The sequence below is a fragment of the Mus musculus genome, chromosome 1 (assembly GCF_000001635.26).
Source record: "Mus musculus strain C57BL/6J chromosome 1, GRCm38.p6 C57BL/6J".
In the NCBI taxonomy this organism is placed as follows: domain Eukaryota; kingdom Metazoa; phylum Chordata; class Mammalia; order Rodentia; family Muridae; genus Mus; species Mus musculus.
This window is the reverse complement of record NC_000067.6, coordinates 52,127,849-52,155,310: the sequence shown is the minus strand read 5'-3', so window position 1 is coordinate 52,155,310 and position 27,462 is coordinate 52,127,849. Positions and strand designations below refer to the sequence as shown.

The 27,462-nt window shown below is 46.3% G+C and overlaps 1 protein-coding gene and 1 pseudogene across 9 annotated transcripts in view; one reads left to right on the top strand and one right to left on the bottom strand.

Annotated features, from left to right (window-relative positions):
- Positions 1-27,462, bottom strand: part of Stat1 (signal transducer and activator of transcription 1) — a 42,428-nt gene that overhangs the window by 6,555 nt on the left and 8,411 nt on the right. For 6 of the 9 annotated variants that reach the window (NM_009283.4, NM_001357627.1, NM_001205314.1 and 3 more), the window contains exons 6-23: positions 22,678-22,767; positions 19,630-19,708; positions 18,341-18,432; positions 17,881-18,032; positions 15,959-16,117; positions 14,642-14,734; positions 12,351-12,410; positions 11,196-11,225; positions 11,014-11,107; positions 10,120-10,161; positions 7,934-8,017; positions 7,312-7,410; positions 6,273-6,408; positions 4,643-4,692; positions 3,979-4,073; positions 2,933-3,078; positions 1,282-1,467; positions 250-325 (exon numbers count right to left, since the gene is read on the bottom strand). In NM_009283.4, the coding sequence (NP_033309.3) occupies positions 250-325; positions 1,282-1,467; positions 2,933-3,078; positions 3,979-4,073; positions 4,643-4,692; positions 6,273-6,408; positions 7,312-7,410; positions 7,934-8,017; positions 10,120-10,161; positions 11,014-11,107; positions 11,196-11,225; positions 12,351-12,410; positions 14,642-14,734; positions 15,959-16,117; positions 17,881-18,032; positions 18,341-18,432; positions 19,630-19,708; positions 22,678-22,767 (1,763 nt within the window). Of the gene's footprint in view, positions 1-216; positions 326-1,281; positions 1,468-2,932; positions 3,079-3,978; positions 4,074-4,642; positions 4,693-6,205; positions 6,409-7,311; positions 7,429-7,933; positions 8,018-10,119; positions 10,162-11,013; positions 11,108-11,195; positions 11,226-12,350; positions 12,411-14,641; positions 14,735-15,958; positions 16,118-17,880; positions 18,033-18,340; positions 18,433-19,629; positions 19,709-22,677; positions 22,768-27,462 lie in introns of those variants that run through there. The other 3 variants (NM_001205313.1, XR_003954297.1, XR_003954298.1) reach the window with 3 other exon arrangements.
- On the top strand, positions 19,973-20,868 carry Gm18301 (predicted gene, 18301; annotated as a pseudogene).

Sequence of the window (27,462 nt, the reverse complement as noted above, 5' to 3'; positions counted from 1 at the left end):
GCTGGTGCGTTGTTGCTGCTGTTTTTTTTTTTTGTTTGTTTGTTTTTTTTTATCTCATGGCAATAAAATGCCAGTAAGCATTGACACCAGGACTAGTTACAAACTTTCCAGAATGTCCAACTGTGGTGGCAACATCAGTTACATTGGGAAAGCAAGCCATGAGCCATGAGCCAGTGCAATCAATGGACCGCAGCCAGGGACGGGGCTGGCCTGCGGTCCTGAACAAGCCAGTCTTCTGTGCTCACTTACACTTCAGACACAGAAATCAACTCAGTCTTGATGTATCCAGTTCGCTTAGGGTCGTCAAGCTCCATCGGTTCTGGTGCTACGAGCAAGCACACCGTGTACACTTCACATTAGCAGAAATCACACAGGGACAGAACAGTCACTCTGAGGGATCAACTCAGATTTGCTTGACAGATCATGATCCCACAGAATGTCCTGAAATTCTGTGGGGTCCTGACCTGCCTGCTTAAGTCAACTGAAATCCTAGTGGGAATGGAGAAACCACCAGGAAAGAGCTAGGAGTCTCTTCCCAAGGCTTGAAATCCTACAAGGTGAACGAAGCCCATGTGTGCAAAGGTGTCTCTGGTCTAGCTGATGGAGTATGCACAGCCCTGGGGCTGGTCTATGGGCATCCTCGCTGCAGGGTTAAAGTACCGAGAGCGAGACTTTGGATTCCATAAAGCTATTAGCTTTGTGGCAAAGCTGGAGGGATCTAACTTGAACTTTTCCAAATGTAATCCCACCACGACCTGGGAGGCAGACTTGTACCATAAGAGGCTTCCTGTTCGTATAGTCAGTCACTAACAACAACAGGTTCCCACAAGTAACTGAGCCTACCTGAGTGGGCCACTCACTGATCCTGGACCTCAGTTCCCTCCATTTTAACCCAAGCAGGCTAGAAGAAATCAGTTAGCCTTGGGTCTTACCCTTTATTCCATTTATATGGAAGAAGTAATAACAAATATACAAGACCAGAAACAGACTTTACTAATATCCTAAAACAGAAATGCCTATTTATCTCTTAATAGCCTCATTAGGCCAATCAATACATTTCAACTCTATTGTGTTTATGCTGCGTTTTTAAAAGCCCATTTCATTAATTCAAGAGAACAATAGTTTGATAATGCTACAGTTGGCATTTGTGCCACTACAATCCACCCATAGCAGCATAGCGAGGACCAATGTGTTTATTAACTTGTCTGGGAGCCATGGAGCACCAGGAAGGGCCTTGCTGCACTCTCCCCCACAGGCACCCCAGATCGCTCAGGCACTCACCTTCCTTTGGTCTGGAATAATACTTCCCAAAGGCGTGGTCTTTGTCAATATTGGGGTACAGATACTTCAGGGGATTCTCTGGTATGTTCTCGGCAGCCATGACTTTGTAGTTGCGAATAATATCTGGGAAAGTAACAGCTGAAAGTTCTTTTTTCGTGTAGGGCTCCACGGCATGGAAGTCAGGTTCTACAAGGAGGAAACCAGTGAGGTCCAGTGAGTCCCAGGCGCCCCAGAGACCACTAAAGCAAGGCAGACACAGCCCAGGGGGAGTCAGAGAGCCTGCCATACTTTTTTAAAGGCATCACACTCCTGCTTTAAAAGGAGGAAAACCAAACACGGTCTTCACTATTTAGTAACAACATTCTTGTGGATATCCATGTCCCATCAGGGGCTAACTCTAGCCCAAACTTCTCTAAAAGCTTTCAATCTTAAGCAAAGCAAGGCCTGTCTGCAGATAGATAATCTCTCTCTCTCTCTCTCTCTCTCTCTCTCTCTCTCTCTCTCACACACACACACACACACACACACACACACACAACTAAGCTCAGGCTACAGATCAGGTCATTAAAGATCGGCTCGCTTTCTGCTTTTCCTTTAAGATAGACAAACACTGTTTTATTAGAACAAGCAATTCTTGAAAGGAAACCAAGATGCTGCGCGCTGTTCTTCCCTCCAGCCCTCCAGGGAATGTGCTGTGCTTCAGTTCGCTCCTGTTTGGAGCCCAGATCCCCACCTCTGGGTGTGCACTGCTCCTCCGAGCTTGGGTTCTCCATCCCCCCCTCCCCCACCCCCACCCGTCTCTTCCCCACTAACTATCCTACTGCCTAAATCCCTGTAGCTGGTGCTGCCCTGCTTGAGCTTTCCTGGCTGCAAAGTGCTTTCCCCCTTGATCAGTTTCTCAGCCCCATCCCTCAGGGGAAATGAACCACCAGGAAAAAGGAAAGCAGGCAGACCTCAGTGCCCACTGCCTGCATTAGGTCCTGATTCCAGACCTCCTGTTTCATTGGAAAAGATCAGTAGAATCACAAGACTATCTTTTCTGAATCTATCCAAAGAAAACAGAAAGTCCTAGGACACCCAGCTTTCCCTATGTTCTCCAAGCAAGCCATAAGCAACTATTAGTTTGTTAAATTGCTCTTCCCGTCTGTTCTGTTCAACCTGTATAATACCATGATTTTGGAGTGCTTTAGTCACTTGGTTAACTAGAAATCTAGTATACGGCAGAGATGAAGGGACAGCTCCTCTGCTTGCACCTCACTCTAGCCGTCCCTGCAGGGATGCATCTCACAAAGCCTGTCCTCACACGGGCACTTTATTCTAGGCTGAGTCGAGTCTGAAGTCGTACACTGTGGGAAATGTGATTCTTTCCGACAACTGGGAGCAGACAGGATTGATTCACATCCTTGATCTGCAGGCCGTAACCCTGAGAGAAAGGAAAAACTTGGCCTTGCTTTGAAATGCATCATTTCCACAACACGTTTCCGGGCAGCCTATCGCCAGTGTTCACACTGCTTTAAGTCTCTATGGAGAGCCAGGCTGTGTGATTATAGGATATGCTACTTCCTTTCCACAGCTATTCCAACGGGCTGATCCTCAGCGACAGATTACAGACATGTGTGGCAGGGCGGCATGAGGGAGACCCTTCACTCACCACCTCCGTTCTGGGACCGTTCCACCCATGTGAATGTGATGGCCCCTTCCCGGGAGCTCTCACTGAATCTAAGCAGGAACGTCCCTGGCTGCTGGTCCTTGAGCAGAGCGCGTTCTCGCTCCTTGCTGATGAAGCCCATAATGCACCTGGGTATTAAAGAGATGAATGGAGACGCTTTGTGTTTCCCTCGTGAATTTAATTTTCCATTTTGACTTACAGTCTAAGAAACCTGCTGCCGCCTGACAAGAGAACATACTATGAAAATGTATGCTTTCAAAATGCTTAACTGGCACTTAAAGGGAGCATCTCACTTATAGATACATGTGCTAAGTAGGAATCAGGATGAACACCGACTGGGGTGTGGCTTGGTAAACAGGCAATGCGTCGTCGTCTGCTGTTACTTGCTGACTTTAAACACCACGCATGACAGTGTCTGCCTATGCATCTTGTACTGGGGACGCAGCCTCAGGTAACAGCGCTTCAGACACCATCACTGCTGGTCAACTGACAGGAACCCCGGAGATATCAGTTGATCCCTGGACTGAATGAGCTAAACACTTTTCTCTTTCTCTCTTTCCTTCTGTCTCCTTCCTTCTTCCCTTCTCTTCCCTTCCCTCTCCTTCTCTCCTTCCTTCCTTCCTTTTAACAAAAAAGACTGAGTCTCACTGTCAGCCGTGGCTGCCTGGAGCTTGCTGTGCTACGAGCAGAGATCAGCCTGCCTCAGCCTCAGCCTCAGCTGAAGTTAAAGATCTGCACTGCCCCATCTGGTGGTTTCTGATTCTTTATTAGGGCAGTACAGTAAATACTGACAATGTTTGTGAGAATGAATAAATACATTAATGACACTAAGAGGTTTTTGTTTTTAATTTAGCTTTTAAATAGATAGATCTAAATATAGATATCCTAAGACATGCTTAATCTCCTGAGGGTGTCCTTTCAAGGAGCCTTATACCAGGTAAGTGTGCATCTCTGAGCAAAACCCCTGCCAAATCCTGAAGGCCGGCCGGCACTCTGTCCCAGCCTTCGGAGCGCTCAGGGACGCTTACCCATCATTCCAGAGGCACAGCAGGTGCTTCTTAATGAGCTCTAGGATGGTGTCAATCCAAGGCCAGAAGGAGAAATTTTTATCATTAATATTTTCCTGCAAGTATACAAATGCACAATTGGTTAACCAAAGCACTGCTTTGCCCTGCCCCTCCAAAGAGACCCCAGATCAAGCAAGAGGGGCAGTCGTTCCTGAGTGGAAATGCCTGGCTGGCTCCCCCTGCCTCTTTCTGACTTGCTAGAGCTTCTCCCTCCTTGGCTCCCTTTCCCAAGAGCAGCACCCGGCAAAGGTGACTTCCCAGATGACTGGAAAACAAGAGTGTGCTCACTGTAGCAGAAGCCAGCATGAGCAGCTCAGCTCCTGCTGGCGAACCGTGCAGGGTCTCACCACCCTGTGCAGGTGCCCTCGAGCTGGGGTAGCTCTGCACAACTGCTCCGTGCACGGTTCCCACGGCCTTAGCCAGAGCCCTGCTGATTAAGAGGCTGGGGCGAGGGATGTGGGAGAGTGTTATCACTCAGGCAGGTGCTTCCTGCCGGCTGGTCTCGGTCGGTCTCTGCTTGCAGACCAACCTCCTGCCCTGTAGGAAGGTAAACAACTTGTCCTAGTGGGTGTGAGGGGGACACATGAACATGCCAGAGTAAGCAAACAACCCAGGGAGGACCCACCTTACAAAACCTTGTCCATGGAATAAGACCATCAGGGCCAGCATTAGGGCCTAGAAACAAACACAAAAACGAACAAACAAACAAAAATCGCCTTTTTACCAAACAGAAATTGATCTGCTGCTCTAGTTGGACTGAGAGCTCTTGTATCTATTGCAAAGGGTGACTACAGCAGAGGTGATATTCTCTCGTATATTAACTTGAAATGGGCCTCTAGTTACACAGGCTGAAAGGACCAACAAGCAGTTTAAAACCTACGAATGGTGGCTTTGTTTCACCCCCTTTATTTATAGGCAGGGTCTCCCCGTGTAGCTCAGTCAGGCCTCAAACTCCTTGCTTCCCATCCTTGCCTCCGACTCCGCCAGCCTGAGATGACAGATGCGCACCACCATGCTGCTGTCTGTTGGTTTGATTCCAACAGCATGAAGGAATGCATGGAGGATTACTGAGATCGGATTATGAAAGCGCAGAGGAAGCTGACATCAAGCCAGCCATCTGGTGCCTCTTAGCTCCTTTCCCAGAGAGCAGGCAGAGCTCTATAAACCCCACCCCAGGACACGCCCTTCCAGGCTGATCTGACTTTGGCATGACCCCTGTCTCCCTGAAGGCTCTGTGGAGAAGCCACCCTTGTCTCTACCCAGCACCACTTCCCGCTGTTCCTCTGCCTACATGAAGTCCCTCCCCACCAAAAGCCCTGCAGAACAAATGTGCAGTTCCAAATAAGGCCGAGATCTCCGGTGGATTTTATAAGCTCACTGTACTTAGATATATCCCTCAGCCTTCTCACAAATTGGACAGTTGTTCAAACTGATACAAGCCATAAATATAATTAGCCATATGAATTAATGCAGCATGTGGTCTGAGCTGTGTTAAGTCCACTACTTTGTTTAAGGGAAACCACTGATACGCTACAACAAGCAGGGAAAAAAAAATCCTTGTATCTCACCAAATGTGGAATACAGAACAAGGTCTGAGACCCTTGTTAATGTGCACAAGTGAGTGAAGACCCTTCCAGGGACATTCAGTTAAGAAAGACCCACTTCGACTACCGTCTGCATCACCCTGCTACACAGACCGCAAACCTGGACAACGGTATTGATGGAATTTTAAAGACATGCTTCAGATATCCGGTTCATTGGCAGGTTGTCGGTGATAAGGGAGGCTTTGACTTTTCATTGTAGAAGATGAATAAGCCTTCTGACATTAGCCACTGAGAGAGAACTGTCTGCCACGGGCCAGATGCCTGATCAGACAAAACTGTGGCTCTGCCTCCTGCAACAAGGGCCCAGCCAGCACAAGATCCTGGGGTTTTTAAGCCCAGAACTTTATTATGTAAGGGACTTTCCTCTTTTACTTCTAAGGACGTTAAGAGCTCATCTTTCTCATCAATATCTTATTTCAGGCTCATAATTTAAGAATTTCTCTTTAAGATCCTGGCTCAGACATAAGAGAACAAGGGTCATTGTTCCTTTACCAGGACTCAATGGTGTTTTCAAAGCCTTGATCTCACTTGGCTACAACCAGCTGTAGTTAAAAACCAACTGATTTTTTTTAGCACTCTTGTACCTCTAAGCATCAGAATAAGGAATGACTGAAGGAGAAGGCTGACTTGTGGGTGCGTGTCCAACCATACCCAGCAGCTTCTCTCCCAGCATGCTCAGCTGGTCTGCGTTCAGACCTCTCTTGGTGACTGATGAAAACTGCCAACTCAACACCTCTGAGAGCTGGGACCACCACGCGCACGGGGGGTTCAGGAAGAAGGAGAGATTCTGCAGAGAAAACACCCAGAGGCTGGAGTTACAAAGGAGCCACCTGCCACAGACACAGCCTGCCCCAGAGCTCACTGCTGGTTTCTGTGACACACAGGCAGTCACAGCCGGGGATGAGAATCCTCAGAAATTAGCAGGTTCACGCTTGTGAGTCTATTTATTTATAACTCCAAAATCAATACTTGAGGCAAGTTTGTGGCCCCAGATTGATGTTCCTGGCTAAGATAGAACAAAACAACATCCTAGCTTTTTGTTGCAGCGCACAATTATCTTGGCCTCTCTGTTTTTCACATTTTTGTGATTTTTGTTATGACTTCATTGTTTAAAATGGCGCTAGGCATTGGGGGGGGACATCATGGAGAGAGTATAAGCTTCACTCAGGCACGTGGTATGGTGTAACAAGTCGCCAGACAGACTAGATAAGGTGCCTTTAAAAAGAAACACACTCACGTTACCTATACATGGGCTGCCAAGAATGCTGCGACTCAAGGGTTACAGAAGCTGAGCTCTAAATTTTCCCCTGGGAGCAATGATCCTGTATTTGATTAACCAGAGCTCCTGACTACTTTACAGAACACAGTATTTCCTAATGAGAACCAACGGACCAGTCTGCAGTGTCTTCCTGCTCTAAGAAAATGCATGTCCATTTAACAAGTGCATACATTTTAAAGCAAGCAACACAGAAGGACAGCCAGAAAAATAAAGCCATCGACTGCCTGAGTTGGAAAAATCACTGTTCCCGTGCCTGGCACATACGTGTGACTATTTTCCCATCACACAAGGTCCTCACTGGTGCCACGGGGCTTGGGACTATCTTCCCCAACATCTAGTGATGGGAGCAGGCAGCAGCAGCAGCAGCAGCAGCCTTGGTTAACCGTACTAAAGCACATGTGTTTTCCATACCCTGGGCTCTGTCACCAGCATGTTGTACCACAGGATAGACGCCCAGCCACTGGGGAGCTGGCTGACGTTGGAGATCACCACGACAGGAAGAGAGGTGGTCTGAAAGGGAACAAAGACCTTGGAATCATTTCAAGCTCCCTTCTAGTAGCTAAACACTCAACAGTGGCTAGCTAGCACAATCAGGACATTTCTTTTGCAAAATTTTAAGGTTAGTCCAACTCTCCAGCTTCCTAGATCATTAACGTCAACATAGTATTAGCTGGAAAAGACCACTTTGGGGAGAAGAGAGATGGTTCAGTAGTTAAGGGCACTGCCTGATCTTCCAGGGGCCCCAAGTTTGATTCCTAACACTCACATGGTGGCTTATAGCTGTCTGTAACTTGGGTCCCAGGGGATCTGATGCCCTCTTCCGGCCTCTGCAGGCACCACACATACATGTGGTGTACAGACATACATGCAGATAAAACATCCATACACAGAAAAGTTTTTAAATATTGATAATTTTAAAGGGATCCTATTTTTTAACAATTAGGTAAATAAGGCTGAAATAAAAACTGAAAAAATAAGCCTTTGTGGAAGTAAAGATAGCATGTTTTCTCCCTCAGGAAACTGTAACTCTTACCTCCAGGTCAATCACCAAGCCTGGCTGGCACAACTGGGTTTCAAAGCTAAGAGAGTGAAGTTCTTCGGTGACAATGAGAGGCCCCTTCCAAAACAAAAAGAAAAGAGCTCTCAAAACCCAAATAGGTTGTAGAGATCCTCAAACCAGCTGTGATCCAGAACTTGGACTTCAGAACTCAATAATACCCAGATTTTACTATCCCAAGCTTCCTGGTGTTCCCTCAAAGGCGTTTGTAATTATGGCAAGGATTATGTGTTCAGAGACAGAAACGCCAGTGGGAAAAGTGGCAACTACAAGTGGGTTTATCCACGAGCTATGACCCCTTGACCTCCAGCCATCTGCCGGCTCCCACAGACTGCACACCTGGCAGGGGCAGTGGAAGTGAGGGTGGGTCTTAATAGTCAGAGCCTCTCCTGAAAGTGCTAACCCACATATGTTTGATCCTAAGTGCTCTGGTTTGCTAGAAAGGGATAGTTTCAAAGTGACTTCCATACACAGCTCTTCTGTGTCACACCATCTTGGAACTATAGAGATAGCTGCTAGACCTAGAAGGTGACAAAGACTGCGAAGGAGGCGATGTCTGGGCTGCACAGACCAGCATTTGTCTTGTAGCTGCAGTGACCTCCAGTGGTCGTGAAATGGAACGTCAGCCAACAACGTGTGCTCCAAGGACAATTTCAAACCAACCCAGGCCCAGACTATCCCTCCGTTCATCTCTCATCCCCTTATTTTCTTACCCCCAAGTCCCCTCTCTCTGAGAAAGGGTTTCTCTATGTAACAGCCCTGGTTGTCCTGGAACTCTGTAGGCCAGGCTGGCCTTCAACTCAGAGATTCCCCTGCCTCTGCCTCCCAACTGCTGGGATTAAAGGCCTGCACTACCATGCCCAACCATTTCTCATTTTTCAGTCATCAAGAACATAACTTCTAAGGTCCAGGTTGTAAAAACAGGATCTATGACAAAGCAATGCTACGGTGTAGGGGATGCAATGGCAGGGAACCGTCGGCAACACTAGATCTTCAGACTCAGTCACCGTGCTGGCTAACTTCCTGTCAACCCGACACAAGCAAGAGTTATCCGAGAGGAGGGTACCTCAATTCAGGCAGTGCCCCTATAAGGTTCAGCTATATGGCATTTTCTTAATTGGTGATTGATGGGGAGGGCCCAGCCCACTGTGGGTGGCGGTGCCATCCCTGGACTGGGTTCTATAAGAGAGCAGGCTGAGCAAACTAGAGGAAGCAAGCCAGTAAGCAGCACCCCTCCGTAGCCTCTGCATCAGCTCCCATGGAGTGAAAATTCTGAAATTTTGGTTTCTTTTTAAAAAAAACACAGAAATATTCTGAGTATGTCTTCGTTTAAGCTCCAGGTAGGGGGACACGGGGCTGCTTGGGACTGTCCTCGGCAGCTGACTGACGTGCCTCATGCTATAGCAGAAGAAGCACAATTCTGCCAGCTAGAGATAGTTTCTGCAATCGTGTGACATTTGAAATTCTGGGAAGTTTCAGAGGATAAATAAATGCTAGGGCCCTGAGGAGCCTCGAATCCGCAGGAAGTAGTCTAACAATAACATCACTCCAACTTTCCAAGCCCGACTTTATTCTGGGATCTCTTTCCCTTCCTCTCTATCCTTTTTCTTCTCTCTCTCTTATCTAGTGTTAGGGGGTTGAAAGGGTGAGGTTTAAAAAGGGTGGAAGAAAGAAGAACCCACAAAGTAGCAAAAACCAGATGTCCTCCTGCCTCTATGTTCCTCCCTGCTTGAGTTTCTCTCCTGACTTCCTTCAGCAATGGACAATGTGGAAGTTAAGCCAAATAAACACTTTCCTCCCCATTTGCTTTTGTTCGCAGTGTTTCCTTGCAGCAGTGGAAACCCTAACCAAGGCAGTCACCTTCAGCCTCTCCAGCTCTTCTGTGCATTCTGGGGGAAACCATGCTAATGTCCGGGCCTTCATTTCTTTACCCAGGTGAACAATATGAAAGCCCACCACGCCCCGTCCGATTGGCTGTCTTTGTAGGGCCAATGAGACTGTGGGTTAAACTGCCTTTCAACCAGAAAGTACACAGGAGAGTGTTTTTTATCATCCCCACAGATACCCCGAGCCCTCTTCCACATCAGGTCCCAGGACGCTGATGCGTCCTCTCGGAACAGAACAGTTCTGTTAGGACCCGCTAGCCACCCAGAGATGCTCACCTCATTAGTTCTGTTCCCAGCGTTTTTCTGTTCCTTCAGTTGCTGTAAAAGAAGGAACCGAATGGCAGGTTAATCATTAGAGTTGATGTGTTTATTCACAGATCAGTTCCCAGTCATAACTAGAAAGAAAGGTGTGACAACCTCCTAGGAACAAGAGGGGGAAGTGCCTCTTCCTGAAGCCTGGCGAAGTGTGAGTAATCTGAGGGAGGGGACGCCCCAGAACCTAGGTCTGCTGCTCCTGCATGCAATGGGTGCCCAGCACCTTCAGCAGCGATTTCATGGCCCAGGCACACGAAACAGCTTCTGCAGTCTTCCAGCCTCTGCAGTCTTCCAGACCAGGCTCAGCACAGCAGGCTGACCTAGTCTCCTCGTTCAGATTTCAATCCTTGAGATTTAAAGGGCCAATCTGGACACGCTCAGATTTCCAAGCTGGACGGAGGCCCTCGCCTCACATGTCACTCCCGAGCTCTGAAATCTGTAGCTCACCAGCTGGTACCCAGCCCCAACACTGGGTTTATGGAGACCAGAGGAAAGTACCACCCTTCTACCCAATGGAACGAGGCCTCCTGCTCTTGCAGCATTCGTGGTCAAGCTGCTACACACTTGGAAGGCAGGAGAAGTGAGGACTGAAGTGGGGAATGGTTTCCTTAGAATGCTGCTGGAACCTCAGGGGCTGCTCGCAGAGGAGGCGGCAAGTGCTTATATAATTTATGCACATGCAAGTTTATAAAGCACTCTACTGAGGTCCGTACAGCCCCTGTCAAAACACACAGCCAGGAGACTCAGGAGATGAAGAAGGGACCAGCATCCCACCGTCGGGAAAGTATGGGGGTCAATCCTATAAGACTTCCAAAGGACCAGAGATGCATCAAGACATCAAACTGCTCTGCCTACCAGGTGTCGGAACTCAGCTGCCAGACTTCCGTTGGTGGATTCTTCCATGTTCATCACTTTTGTGTGCGTACCCAAGATGTTGAACTTCCGAAATCTATACAACGCAAGACACAAATCCTTAAAGTGCTTCAAACTACTAAACAAACAGGATAAGCAAAGTAGGGTGCAGATGCTATACCTACCCTTTAACTGTGTTTTTCTCGTTCACATCTCTGTAAAAAAATATGTAAATTTGAAGTAAGATTCAATAGATACAAAACAGATGCATATGATTACACAGTCATATAAATAAAAGAGAAAATGAATACATTGGCTGCGCCGGGGGAGGGGGGGAAACTCCCTGTGGTTTACGCTTCAACACACAGAAGACAGAGGCAGAAGACCATGAGTTCCAGGCCAGAGTGTGCTGCAGAGTAAGACTGGTCTCATAAATGCACATAAAGTATGTACAGAGTAATAGGGGCTCATCTACACTGTGGTCCCTGTCCCTTCAATCACTTGTTCCTTCCCACCCACGCCAATGAGATCAAGTAACACTGAATGTCATGGGTGGGAAGCCACCTGCCTGGCATTTCTCCCTCACACAGCCTGCTGCCAGCTCTACACTACAGGGGACTGTGAGGCATAAATGGCTAACAGGTGAAGGAGCTCAGGGAATTGCACGTCCCCTGTCTCAGCGCTAGTGACCCACAGACAGCAATGCTCTGTTGGCCCAGAAACGAGAGGACATCACAAAGCCACTAAGCTTTATCTCTTCCCCTGTCATCTGGAGTGATTTTGAGAAAAAATAACAAGATAGTGTTTTTCCCATTCTTTTTCCTTCAGTGCTGGCAACTAAACATAAGAGAATGCAGCAGGCTCCACTGGGCCTCACACCTACCCCTGTCGCTCCCCCTCACGCCTGCCCCAGATGTCTCTAACCTCACTCCAGGAACACCCTCCCTCTTGGCTACAGATGCACATGCCTGGATCTTTGAGTGTGTTGCACTAAGGGCATCTTCTCTGGGGATGGCCAGAGAGATGTAATGTGTGACGCCCAACTGCTTTAAGACTTGATGAAGGCAATCTCCTTTCCTCTGTTTGCTCTTTGGTTTATTCTAGTCTAGAGAGCACATGTTCTAGGCAAAGCTCCCAATCCTCAGAGAGAAGCCAGTTACCAACGTCTGCTAGGGTTGGCCCTGGGTAACCCATTAGGTGCCTCTCCTCACAGGCCATGGCCTCAGGACCTACAGTGCAGCCCTGGTCCTGGGAAGAATTTCCAGCCTGCTTATTTGACGGAGAGGTAAACAGAACTAGCATTTTAAATAGCTACTTAGATAAGATTACAGAAATCTTACTTGTCAAATGAGACTTTCACTTTCAAGTTATAGTTCAGCTCTTGCAATTTCACCAACAGTCTTGAAAGAAAAATAACAGTTGTTACCTTAACCAAAGCTATTGACTAAAATTTATTTATTATGCAAATTCCCCAACTGTGAACATTTATATAAACCACTCTCCCCACTTTTAGATTATGGTTGTTAAGATGAACTGACAAGTTTATATAGCTTTTTGGCTTTTAGAATCAGTTCCTAGCTGGCAATGCTGGGACAATTCTAACATTAAGCTCTAACAGAACACAGCACTGATTTTACACTCTAATCAGACATTAGTACAAACAGCTGCTTTTCTATATAACCCACCAACATAGTTTTAATCAAAATTTCCACTTCTGATCTATATGGGCAAAAAAAAAGTGAATATCACTCTTTACAAAACTTATATTTAATTCCCTGTGCTGTTGGGAGAAAATACAAAGCATCACCAAGAAATTAAATTACAACTACTACCCATAATCAGAAAACGGCAGGATGGCACCAGGGATGTAGAAAGAGTGTAGAAAGGACTCCATGTGCCTCTGCTCTGACAGCTAGAGACCTGGGGAGGAGCTTGGGGCCTCTGGTCAGGAGCAGGTGAGAGGAGTGGCCTTCCTCTTTCCTGTGCATTATGAACTCTAGACTCCACTGGTGTTTATGTGTGTCATAGGGCTGCCTGGCAGAGAAACAGTGTCCATGTACCCACAGCAGCACCCCACAGAAGACAAGCCCAGCTCTTGCAGGCTGCTCGGCTCCTGAGCAGTAATTACTGAGTGCAGCCACTCTCTAGAACACAGCAAAGCACCCCCGGAGCGTCCTACCACTGTAGCAAGGACAAGAGCAGACTGCATGCAAACGAAATCCTAGTTTTAACACTTGAAATGCTGTAAGCCGTACGTTTATGTACATGCGCCTAAGTGTGAAACATGGACACGTGTACAAAATCACGGGAGGATACATATGGGTAAGTCACTGCAGTTGTCCACAGACATTTAGATCACAGAACACTGGTACAGCCTGGTGGAAGATATGAATTTGCTCACCAGAAAAAACAATGTATACAGCACAGTCTACACTCACACACTACTGCAGTGTCTGCCTAGCATTCATAAAGCTCTATCATGAGCCTATGCACCTCTGGGGAAGGCTGCTTGAAACTTTATCTATAAACATTTCTGAAATTCGAAGAGAGGGCACTCTGGCCAGCTTGAGTGTGGCAAACATGGCTCTGGTAGGCTTTGCCCTGTTCCTCAATTCGCTCTGCCTTGCAAAAGACCGTTAGATTACATTCCTAAAGCTGGCCACCAAGGTCTATTCCCTTATTTGGCCACTTCCTCCTCCTGAGGCTGACTAGCAAGGTCCAGCTATCTAGGTATTGAAGTCAAGTCCAGCAATTAAAAGCCCCTTTGGCTCACCTAATTAACATATCCAATTAAAATTAAACACCTCATCCTAACATAGGGGTTCCCCCTTAACCATTTTAAGCCTCCATTTTACTACGGGCCACGTGTGCCTCCTCTCTGTCCAGAGACAGTACTTTGTTCCAATCTGGGACAAATACCCCTGCCCCTCTCATTTTTCCCCTTCTCCCCTCTCTGTTGTTCTCCCCTCCTCCCTCCTCCTCTATATCCTGTCTTTGTTCCTTATCCCTGTCCTCTGTCCCTCTGGTGCAAATACATTTTTGTTGTGCTGAAAATTTGGTCATGAGGTTCTTGATCCGACTTTGAGGTTCCGTACCCTGAGATTCTTTTACTATAAAAATGTCCTATATTTACAGTGAGAAAAAAGAGGCACCCATGTGTATATGCGACTATATTAGCTATACTTGTATTTTGAGCATAAACCTTGGCTAGCCAAAGTAAGATTTCATATTAAAATGGCCACTCCAAACTTGTTTTCTCTAGATTACTCTATAGAACCTTTAAAAAAAATTAATCATTTTTATGTATATATGAGTACACTGTAGCTGTCTTCATACACACCAGAAGAGGGCATCAGATCCCATTATAGATGGTTCTGAGCCACCATGTGGTTGCTGGGAAATGAACTCAGGACCTCTAGAAAAGCAGTCGGTGCTCTTAACCGTTGAGCCATCTCACAAACCCTAGAACCATTTTATAAAAGCAAATGAAAGGGCTAGATGTATTCCAGCACTTGGCAAGCTGAGCCAGGAGTATTATATATTTGAAGCAAGTTGGGATGAAAAAAAGAAGGGGGCGGATTAAAGGCACAAATTCTGGGACAGGCAGCATATGGAGCTCTATGTTCGTTACCTCAGCTTGACAGTGAACTGTACCCCAGTCTTCAAGACCAGGGGCCTCTGCGGGTGAGTGGGCATGCACGGCTGTCGTTCTACCACGAAGGAGCTGTCAGTGACCCGGAAACACAGATAAATTAGCTTTTGCATCACAGTTAACACAGTAAAAAAATAAATTAGTAACTTCTCCCTACAGAGACAATAGACGGAAAACTTGAAAGGCTATAAAAACATTGGAGCATTGAGTAATATTTTGAGAGTCTGACAAACTGGGTAGAAGTAACGTGGGCTGCAAGTGTAGAGTGGCCTATGGGTCACTGTGGAAAGGGGGCCTGATGGTGTAGCTGAAGACCCCACGCAGTTACCAGGTAATGAACCCCCACGCAGTTACCAGGTAATGAAGGGCCAGATCAAAATCCTGCTGTGGGTCTCAGAACCTAGGGGGAAAGGCTGAGAAAGGCTGATGGGAGGCAGGATGCGAGAGCCTGGTGCAGGCTCAGGCCACACCGTACAGCGAGAGGAGGGCAGGCATCTGACGTCAGACTTGCTGGGCCTGGCACATACTGGCTAAGGGGCAGAAAGAGTAAGAACTACTATACTGTTCCTAGGAAGCCAAAAGGAAGTTTATGGAAGAGGCACGTGCATAAGCAAGGCATGCACACAGAATCAAGTGCCACTGAAAACCGATTAGCCCGTCACACTGGGAATTGGTTCTAATGCTTTGAATTGATTGAGTAATCTAAGTATCCAGACACTGAAAGTCCTTGCCCTCAATTGGTTTTTGATCAATCAATAAAATGCCAGCGGCCAATGGCTGGGCAAAGGGAGATGGGGCAAAACCCTTATATTTGCACAGGCTAGGCTGAAGGGGGCTGGAGAAACAGAATGGCCATGACTCGGGGAGAGAGACAGATCAGATTTAGAGCTGCAGAGGGAAGATCATCCAAAAGGTAGGAGCAAAGAAAAGACAGCTCCCAAAAGGGCCGCTCAGAAGCATCCTGGGCAGCAAAGACCAACGGGCCTCACAGAAGGTAACAGGGCAGCAAAGTTAAAGGTAGATTTAGAAGATGTTGAGCCAGGAGTACAGCCGATGGAGGATTGGAACTGCCCAGCCCTAGAGTAGCCAAGGCATTTCAAAAATAAGCTAATGTGTGTGTGTGTGTGTGTGTTTCATTCAGGAATCCAAAGAGTTCCTGGGCAGGTGTCTGGAATGCACGACCACTGCTGAGAGCCAAAACAGAGTAGCCAAACTCCACGCTCCACCATCAAACCCTTCCAAACTGTCCAAATGACCATAGATGGCCTTCTGGATAGTCAGTCTGCCTAGCCTTACCTCTGAATGAGCTGCTGGAAGAGGAGGAAGGTTCGATCTGACAACACCTGCTTGTTTTTTGTAATAGGGTCGGGCTCATAGGTGAATTTCTGTTCCAACTCCTCCAGCTTTTTAAGCTGCTGACGGATCTGCTGCAGGGTCTCTGCAACAATGGTGAACCTGGGAGGGTACAGGACATGGGGTCTCCATGAACAACAGTCCCAAAACACACTAGATGAGAGAGTCACAGAATCTCCACATGCTATGGGCATCACATGGGATTATCCTTCACACTCAAGGAGAGATGGAGGCCTGTGGAAGCATTAAGCTTAGGGACTTATAGAAAACACTTGGCATGCCCTGAAGAATTACAATATGGCCAAAGGCCTCTCTCTGCACAGTTCTGAGAGCTACTATCCTGGTTGTTTTTTGTCAACTTGACACAAGCTATAGCTTTCTGGGAGAGGAGCCTCAAGTGAAAAAGTGCCTCCATCAGACAGCCTCAGCCAAGTCTGGGAGCGCTTTTTAAATTAGTGACTGATGTGAGAAGCCCCAGCCCATTGCGGTTGGTGGCAACTCTGAGCAGGCTATTCAGGGGTGTATAAGAAAGCAGGCTGAGCAAACCAGGGGGCAGCAATCCAGTAGGCAGTACTTCTTTATGGCTTCTGTTTTTGTGTCCTGCTTTCAGGTTCCTGGTTTAAGTTCCTGGCCCGACTTCCCTCAGTGATGGAGTGTAACCTCCGAGTTTTAAGCTGAAATAAACCCTCTCCTCCCCACATTGCTTTTGGTCATGGTGCTTCATCCGAGCAATAGAGACCCTAACTGAGAAACAAAGCAAGGCAATCAGGGCAGGGCTCCAGGTGATCCGAGACTTTCAAGAATCTGGGGTTTCAAAAGGAAAGGGCACAGAAGACCGGCAAAGCAGATGCCTTCAGGCACCAGGGAGCCACTGAAGGTTCTGTGTAAGGACAGGTACAGCCATGGCAAGGCCTCTTAGAGACACTGTGTGGGACTGAGATTGGGGCAGCCTGGAAGAAACAGACCAGCCATGGGGACTACATTAACTTGCTAGCAGGAAACTTGTTTCTGTTCTGTCCTCTAGGCTGCCGCCCGTGACCCTCCTGAATAAACAAGGGAGCAGAGAAAATGGAGCCCCTGGAGGAAGATACAAGCACGCTTTTGCTCTCCGGTGCCAGCTAAGTGAATGAAGGCAGTTCCACAAAGGGCTTGATCTTCCACAGAGAGCGACAGCGGCTCTTGCTGCCGTGTCTCCCTTCTGTCTCCTGTCCAGCCAGTCAGCAGGCTGCTTCTGTATCTCTGCCACATGAATTGATTGCTGAAAGATTTCCTCCCCATTTCCCTAAAGTACCCCCTTCACCCCCAGGAGGGCAAAGCTCTTGAGGAGAAAGCCTCCCAAATCAGTCTTTTTGGGTGTTGAAGTCCCAGAAAAGTGTTTGCCATTCAGCCAACATTCATAGATTATTTAGTGGATAGATGACCGATTTTTTTTTTTTTTTTTGACACAGGGTTTTTCTGTGTAGCCTTAGCTGCCCTAAAACTCACTCTATAGACCCAGAGACCAGGCTGGCCTCGAACTCACAGAGTTTCTGCTTCCTGAGTGCTGGGATTAAAGCCATGTGGTACCACTGCCTGAATAGATATTTTGCTTTTAATATCAGGTCTCAAATTGGTCAGTGGGCTCAGTAACTACTATTCATTTGTGGTTTTGTGTGGTCAAAATCAGGCAATCAAGCAGACGTAGCTGCACACGACGGCAGCCACATGGACTGCTGTGCTTTCCAAACGCTCTCGGTGGCGAGAAGCTGAGCATGTCCAGGACTCCAGTGCAGTGCTGACCGGGCCCACCAGCCCCAAGGCACTCTCCATCAGTGTCTGTGGTCCACACATGAGCTGCCAATCTTCCACCCCGGGGAAAACCTTACCAGCTTTGCAGCTGATCCAGGCAGGCGTTGGGCGGTCCCCCGATGCAGGCGCTCTGCTGCCTTCGCTTCCACTCCACGAGCTCGTCATTAATCAGAGTGTTCTGAGTGAGCTCGATGGAATTCAGCAACTCTCTGATTTTGTGAATTATCTCCTAAAGGGAGAGGAAGAACAAGGTGGAATAAACTCATGTGCAACTACTGAACTTCGAGAGGGTTGTTTGTTTGTTTGTTTGTTTATTTTAAACAAAGCACGTATCTCTTCCTATTTTGCTGGCGTTCTAAGCAAAGTTTTTAGAGCCCTAACTTTTCCAAGCCCATGAGCCTGGTCGTGGTGCTTGCTGAGCCCAAGCTGGATTCCCAGGGGTCACACAGCTGTCCTCTGCTCTCTGCCCTCACACACAAAGTAAACAGTAAATTAAAGTCCATAATGTATGCCTCATGACTGGGAAGCGGTCGCTACCTTTCTCTTATTGTCAAGCATTAAAAACATCTTGTGGAGCAGCAGCTGTTCCTGTTTTTGGTCGCTCTTCGCCACACCATTGGCTTCACCTTCTGTGAATGAAGGAACAGGGAGTAAGTCTAAAACGTGCAAAGAAGATAAATCCAACGAAAACCAAGGTTCACACAAACTTGGGTCAAACATGATAAAAACGCAAAGTCTGATGTTAACTATAAACTTGACAGAATCTAAAATCCCTGGGTGACAGGCTCCTGCCGTGCCTGGGCGGGATTACCTTGATTACAGTGACTGATGTGGGAAAGCCCACCTGGCTGAGGGCACGACTAGTCCCTGGGGAAGGATCCGGGACTATAGAAGGGAAAGAGGGAGCCTAACTACCGTGTGCGCATTTGTGTCTCTCTGCTTCCTGTTTGTGGATGCAGTGTGAGCAGCTGTTTCAAGCTGACTACTCCACAGGGATGCACTGGACCTGGAACTGTAGCTAGAGCTCCCTTAAGCTGCTTTTGTCCGAGTATCTTCTCACGGCAACAGGGAAAGGAATGAAGACAAGAGTGTACCAATATATATCCTAAAAACAGTTAAGTGCATCCATGCTTAAACCAAGTGCCATTTCTCACCAGCACGCATAAATTGACATAGTACCATCTACTATTTAAGTCGCTGACCGAGTTTCGATTAAATGAACACAAGAAAGTGCAAAGTGTCACGTGAGTATGTATAAAGCCTGTCTATGGCTTTGAGGGAGGAGACACACCAGGAAGTAGAAGCTAAGGATCTTTCTCCTCATACAGCTCCAAGCTACACTAATAATCTCTCCCTGTTGACTAAGTGATTGCTAGGGCCTGGTGTTCTGTAGGTGGCCTTCTGGAAGCATTTTAGTTGCAATTATCATTAAAAAAATAAAAACAAAAAACATGCAGCGACAATAAAACACAATGCTGCAGCCACATCATGGATGTTAGGTCATAGAAACTCCAATTGTGTACTTTTCTGTCTTTTCCAACAAATACTTTGTTCTCCTCCCTTGAAGACATCTGCCAATGACTGGAAACAATTTTGATTGTCACTACTGGGGCTTGGAGGTTAGTGCCATGAGCCTCACACCGCAAGGCACCAGACAGTGCTATAAAGGAAAATGTCTGGTCCAAACCATCAGCAGAAATCAGTGCTTGAAACACAGTGACCTAGGTCATCAAGAAGCCCAAAGCGGTCAATCGATCGGAAAACATAAATGTTTACTAACGTACACAGGGGAAAAAGCAGCCAACGGGTGCTGTTGGGACTCTTACCTCTGTTCTGAGAGGTTTTGCATTTAAAGTCATATTCATCTTGTAATTCTTCTAGGGTCTTGATTTCCTGCTCTATGCACTGCAGATAAAGATATAAGTGAGTTTCCTAACACCCTGAAAGATGGACCATCCTTATAGAACTCCAATCTTTTACACAAAATATTTCAATAATAAGAATGTAAGAACATTTTTCAGAGGGTGGAACAAACCTGTGGCTTCCAGCTAAGAGCATGGTATGAGGAGAGGTTAGCCCTAGTGCATCCCTTACTGATGGAACCATCAAGATGAGAAAAGAAAAAGAAACCAGGAAAGGGTTTTAGCATGGGTAATTTAACTGTGGCGGAATGATACGAAACAGCACAGAGTTAAGGTGGGGAGCCCAGACCCCACTCCTCCCAGCATCCTGACCTTATGGAACTACAGTCATTTTGGGGGTAGGCGTTACTAAAAAATTGTATCAGCCTGTCTGTAGGTCTCAGGCCCCTGTGCTAATGAAGCTGAGCCCAGGTCTCAGAGAGATACAGAAGAGTTTGTGCGAAGAGTGACTGAACAGAAGTAAGCTTGATCGTGTGACCTTGTGGACGGCGGATGATCTAGACTGATCTAGAAAGTGAATGAATGAGTCACTATGGGTGCCACTCGTCTGTCCGCACTCAGGAGATGAATGGGATATCCAGAGCTACAAGAAGGACAGGCTAGTCCTACTAGCTTCACACAAGCTGCCGTGGTCAAGTTCCTCGAGTTCCTGACTGTGAACACCACTGTATTCCTAATACCAAATCAGGACTACTCAGTTCAAATAGTCAAAGACCCTTCTCAGAGGTTTGTATGCATTCATTCCGATGGGACAGAAGTGGAGACTTCGGAGGACACAAGTGGGTGCAGACTGCCCACCAACTCTCCCAGCACATGCGGGTGTTTTGTGCCTACCTTGAATCGAGATTACTGCCACATCCTAAGTACAATGGCAGGAAAACATTTACCTCTTGGCACCGTGTTCAGACCCGAAATAAGCAGGATATTATAAATGAGAAATGTGTTTTCTGTTCATTGAGGCGCTTATCAACCCTCCACACTAGGAGCTAACCTACAAGCGGCACGTCCGCCATCTTCGAAAGGGCAGAAATAACATGCTTCATACATTGTTAGTGTTCCTCTACATCATAAAGACCGAGACAGTCAGGAGTGACTGGGAGAGTTAATCTCGGCCTATCTGTTACGAATATTTTGTGGATTTTGGAGACTAGTGGGTCACTTAAATCTGGACATTTCGACTTTTATTTTAACTGACTGGGAAGAAACTGACTCTAGGCAACTCTGAGTGAGTACCTCTTCTGCAAATGAATGTCTGTAGACTTGTTAGATTTAACAAGAAACAAACTAGTATGAAACGTGTCCTCTACCATCTACTTCAAGAAATATTAACTATGTTGGGTTACTCTGAAATTGCAGCCCTTGGATGCCGCCTGCCTGCTTCATTCACTAGTAAGGACACCTTTTCATTGCAACCTCTAGCACAATCGTTTTCATTTCATTCATTTCATTTCACCACCAAAACCGCTTTTCATTATTATTAGTTAAGTACTCAAAAAGAATGTCTTCTTTGTTGTATGTCTATACTTCCCCAGAGTCTTATAAGTTAGCCTGAAGCAGAAAGAAATTGATTTCTAAGTGATGTAGTAATTAATCCTGCTGAGCAAGTTCCTTATATTTTTAATACTAAAATAGATTTAAAACAATAAAAAGATCATTTATCAAAATTAGAAAATGTAGAAAATTTTCAAACTGATACCACCTGGTTCAGGGTCTAAATTTTTATTTCTCTGTACAATGTGTGTGTGTGTGTGTGTGTGTGTGTGTGTGCATTCATGTGGAGGCCAGAGGAGAATGTTGGGCATCCCTCTCTGTCAGTCTCTGCTGTTCCCTCAAGACAGGGTCCCTCCTGGAGCCTGGAGCTAAGCAGCTGGCCTCAGTGACATCAGTAATGCCATCGTAAACCTGAGATACAGATGACATTTCCTACACACAGCTTATTAAATGAGCTCTGGGCATCTGGACTCAGGTCTTCACGCTCATTTGACCCATGAGCTCTCTCCCGCCCTTCCTCGTCATATTTGAATGTCTCTGAATGACTTCAAGAATCTCACTGTGAAGCATACAAAAGGAAAAACACAAGTTCATGGAAAGCCCCTCCGTCCCCTTACAAGAAGGCTGAGCAGGCAGGCCGGAGACTGGGGAAGTCCTGGCGTGCTCACCAGGGTCCTCTTACAGAGACACAGCTCAGCTTAAATGAGAAATCATACACTCACACTTCAAATTTGCCTCACTTGTCTGGGATCTGGTCACATTTCTACATATCTGTGCTCGGGATTTCCCTGGTTATTTCCACATTAGGGTCACTTATTTCTACGTCAGTAAAGCATTTCCCTAATGCTGCAGAAGAAAGCCGCTGCATGCGTCTGGGCTTATGAAGGGTGCTGTCCAAAGCCCCTGAGTCCAGGCCTTGCTCCTGTTACCCAGACACTACTGAACCTCTCAGCTGGGGTAGCTGCGAGGGGATTCCCTCAGTCATTTGCTGCCATCGACCATCCTGGGGATTTATCTTAAAGTTGCTGTAAACATCTTACTCTAATCAGAAATGTATTGAGATATGTTTGCATGAAATGGCTTTTGTTCGTCTTCCAAGTCTTAGGGTAAAACAGGGCTCTAGAAGGTGGATCATGTTTATCCTGAAGCCCCCTGTAACTCCGGGGATGCCCTGTGAGAAATGTGGATACACGGGCTGGTAAGGGCAGCATCTAGCTTGTTGGACAATGAGTGCAAAGTCAACCTTGACTGCATGATCCCACAAAGAAGAAACAGCTCAGGGCTGAGAAGCCAAAGCAGAGGTTATAAGACATGCAGCTGACTGGCTTTCTTCTGGTTTAGAACTTTAGAATCATCTTTCTTTTCAACTATTAGCTACTAGGTTAATACTCAGAGAAACTGAAACTTCTTCCAAAGTTACAGAAATAAACAGACAAACGCAGGCCTTCTGTCAGTACTCACCATGACTTGATCCTTCACATTTCTGACTTTACTGTCCAGCTCCTTCTGTTTATCTAACATCACAGTGTTCTGAATATTTCCCTCCTGGGCCTTTAAAGGGAAACACACTGTTAGCAGCCATCGTTTTCTCTGGTATCTTTACTCACTTGATTACATTCCAAAGTCAATGCCATACCTTGTGGCCCACCTTATTTTAAGACATTGCAAATCTTACTACAGACTCCCCATATGTGTATCAAAAAAAAAAAATCTCACCTTCCAAGGACCTGGAAAATGCTGGCAAACTAATAAGAAAGCAGCAGGAGTGTGGGCACATTCCTGCTGAGGGCTGTACACGTTTCCACGAATTCGAGTGGGTTTAATGACACCATTATTTAAGGCTTGCCAAATTCCGCACACAGACTATGTACACAGCCCAGTAACTGTTGCTTAAGACCTTGGGATTCAAAGTGTCTTCCTTACATCTGTCGCACCTCCACCTGACAGCTTGCTGGACATGCAAACTCAGGTCCTAACTGGGTACCATTTGAGCTCCCCCTACTGACTCAGAGGCACACTGAAATTAAAAAGCACGGCCATCCAGGGCCATGGAACCCCTGCTCAACCACACAATCTACATTAAATACAAACCTCAGCTCTCCCGGGAATAATCAGACCGATCAGAAGATTTAGGAATCTGCACCTTTGTCCACCTTGGGCAAACCCTGGTTTGTTCACATAGGATACATTAGCTAGGTAAATGTCAGGAATATTCTGGACACAACGGTGAGTAGTGAATTAGAAACTGTACTCACAGAGATCCTACCGAAAACCATGCCCATCGACAGAGCTTGCTGTTGCCCTTCACGGTACAGACCCTACTAGATTTTTACCTCATCTTAGGAAAGCTTGCCCAACTAAAAGATTTAAGTTGGCATATTTTTCCCTATGCTTTCGGTTCTCTTTATTTATTACCCTTTAAAATATCCTATATATTATCTTTTTAAACTAATTGATGGACAGAGTTTTAAAATGCACACAGTAATGGTCACATGACATTTCAGCTTATCAACCACTGGGTGATGTCGTCATCAAAGCAAACATATCAATCTCCTCAATCATCAATCATGTATCATTTCTTCATGGCAAGCCGCTCCGCATCATGCACAGCTTAGCACACACTGGCTTCTGGCTACATAGTGTTTGCGACGACCGTTACTCCACTGTGAAACATCACCACGGAGCTGCCCCTTTGTCGACCTAAGATCTATAAAACATTTGAAATGTATCCTTTTGTTCCGAGACAGTCTCATGTATCCCAGAGAAACCTTGACCTTACTACATTCTGAAGAATGCCTTGAACCCCTGAGCCATGTGTCTCCCCCTCCAAAGTCCTAAGGTTATAGGTACGAACCACCTATCAAGACAAGCTGAAAGTTTATGCTTATATTTAATGTAATCATATAGCTGTCTGTGCAACGTTCTGTGGGAGGCATACAATTTCCCGGTGCTTTGATAACACCGATTTCTACACATATCTGAGTTTGTTTCTCAGCTGTCCTGCTCCTCATCATTTGTCCACTCACACGCTAGCCCTCTGAGCCACGCAGGGTTGTGCATGGTCTCTAGTGTGCTCAGCACTAGCCCCACGCACTGCCGTAGGCTCCCACGCATTCCTTCCTGTCATTACACGCTTATATTTCACGTGGATTTCATATTCAGTTCGTACAGCATTAGAAAACAGACTACGATCTTTACTAAGATCATATAAAAAATTATTAACCGAGAGAAAGCTCGTATTTGCTGTTCTTAATTCTTATGTGTTTTGTTTTGTTTGGATTTTGAATTTTTAAAAATTATCTCATACAGACAAGGCTGGCCTTCGACATGCTATGTGACTTGAAACTCCTGATCTTCCTACTTTTAATTTATCTCTTTAACTAAAGAACTAATTTTTAATTAAATTAAAAAAGATCTTGTGCTTTTAATTGTCTTCTTGTATTAACTGTACCACCAACATGGCACCAATCCCAGTGGAAACAGCAGTCAGCATTACCGTGTGTTTCTGACATACTTCAGTGAAATACTGTCTGTAGAACACGATGACATGAGGAAGATACAAATGTGTGTGTGTGTGTGTGTGTGTGTGTGTGTGTGTGTGTATGCATGCATGCATGTATGTATGCATGTATCTCAGTACATCAATGAGAAATCCACCAATTCTAACATCTTTGAAGAGAAGCAAAGGTATCCAGTAAGATAGTGGATTATACCAACGGATTTCCTAGTCATGGTCTGCCTTTGTCCCCTGTCATAAACCCTACTTGGTGATGATGCAGAATTGTAGCACTTAATTATGCCCCATGCCTTTTCACTAGGATTTTCCTGCATATGTTGTATGCACATTCACAAGCAAATAAGCAAATCTGGTCTGTAACTGTTTCCTGCCCTGATTGTTATCAAGCTCCACAGAAAGTTTTCTTTCATTTCAGGAGGAGTATGAGACATCTGGCTGCTGTCAGTATCAGAAGTATGTGCAAAGGACGGGCACCCTCAGTCCCGTATATATGTCACATCAACATGTGATGAAAGGGGCTCCTCTGGCCACAAAGAATTGAGCCACTTCCTTGTGTGGCTCCAAACGAAAGCTCCTGCCTACCCAAGGAGACCAGGGAAGTGGAGGTCATGTTACGAATGAGATACACTCCCTGACATCTGCCTCACTGCGTGTGCTGCTTAGTGGAGAAGCCTGGGGAGTGAGGTGGAGCCCTGCAACCCTCCTGCTTCAATCCAGTCACGTGACTCTGGTACTTCCATCTTGCCTCCACTCCTCTGCCCTACCCCTGTGTCCTGTAAGAAATGGCTTCTTTGGGACCACACAGGTACTCACTTAATGCCAGTATCATCTCACTTAATGCCAGTATCATCAAGACAACTCTGCGCTTTTTACAGTACTATTAGTTTTAGATGAGGTGGGTTTTTTTGTTGCTTTTGTTTTTATTTTCCTTTTAACAACCCAGGAACACTGCAACCATAGAAGTATCCAAAGCAGTGAAGCATGTAGAGCCTTCTAGAAAAATGTGTGTAATGTAACTTATTTGTTTTCTAAAACTGTTACTAGAGACAAGCAGATCCCGAGAAGTCATGGCCAGGTAAACCTAAGGAGAACTGCAGGTTTAATGAGAGATCCTGTCTCAAAAGAATAAGGTGGAGGGTGACAAGGAAACCAGCAAATGTGTCCATGTCTTCATCTGGCCTCAACATGCAGGTGCATGCATACACAGGCATGCATACATGGAACAGAAGAACAGTAACAGGCTTTCTGTGTCAACATATCTACATAATCCTGTGCTCTTGGGATGCTCTGAACAGACTCAGAATTTTGCGAATTTAACTTGTTCCACCTGTTGGAGCCACACACGCAAGTGTTTTATTTACACCCCACCGATTCCTTTGTCCTCCAAACTGCGTTGCTTTCTATCACAAACAAGGCTTGTCATCCTGTTTATACAAACGTAAGGATGAAAACCCCTTAACCTCAGCAGTGAGGAAATAGCAAAGAACTGTTAGACCAGAGCACTGTGGGAAGGTGCCTGCTGGGCCTCCCATTTTATGGAGTCCCACTCCACCCCACCCCCAAAGAGGCCTTGGCAAAGTGCTCAACCCTCCTCATCTGGGAGGCTCAACGCTAGCTCTCCACAGGCCATGGACTTTCTAACAGGAGCTCAAAAGCGGGCAAACCTTCAAGTTCCAGTGACCAGCCAGGGTGGGGCTGCTGTGACAGAGCAGAGGTTGCTCTGGTTGTCTGCTATGCCCACTCTAGGCTGACAGCCAAAAGCGAAGAGTGCCATGCCAATCTGCAAAGGTGGCAGTCTATCCTTCTGCCAAGCTCTGCTACCAGCCGTCCTTGCTAGTCTATCTGAAATACAAGGAGACCCTTCCTTGCCTACTGTTAGGGTGAGGATTCCCCCATGATTAAAAATGGAAAGAACCCAGATGCCCCTCAACAGAGGAATGGATACAGAAAATGTGGTACATTTACACAATGGAATACTACTCAGCTATTAAAAGGAATGAATTTATGAAATTCCTAGGCAAATGGATGGACCTGGAGGGCATCACCCTGAGTGAGGTAACCCAATCACAAAGGAACTCGCACAATATGTACTCACTGATAAGTGGATATTAGCCCAGAAACTTAGGATACCCAAGATATAAGATACAATTTGCTAAACACATGAAACTCAAGAAGAACGAAGACCAAAGTGTGGACACTTTGCCCCTTCCTAGAAATGGGAACAAAACACCCATGGAAGGAGTTACAAAGACAAAATTTGGAGCTGTGACGAAAGGATGGACCATCTAGTGATTGCCATATCCAGGGATCCGTCCCATAATCAGCTTCCAAACACTGACACCATTGCATACACTAGCAAGATTTTGCTGAAAGGACCCAGATATAGCTCTCTCTTGTGAGACTATGCCGGGGCCTAGCAAACACAGAAGTGGATGCTCACAGTCAGCTATTGGATGGGTCACACGGCCCCCAATGGAGGAGCTAGAGAAAGTACCCAAGGAGCTAAAGGGAACTGCAACCCTATAGGTGGAACAACAATGTGAACTAACCAGTACCCCGGAGCTCTTGTCTCTAGCTGCATATGTATCAAAAGATGGCCTAGTCGGCCATCACTGGAAAGAGAGGCCCTTTGAACTTGCAAACTTTATATGCCCCAGTACAGGGGAACGCCAGGGCCAAAAAGGGGGAGTGGGTGGGTAGGGGATTGGGGGGTGGGTGGGTATGGGGGA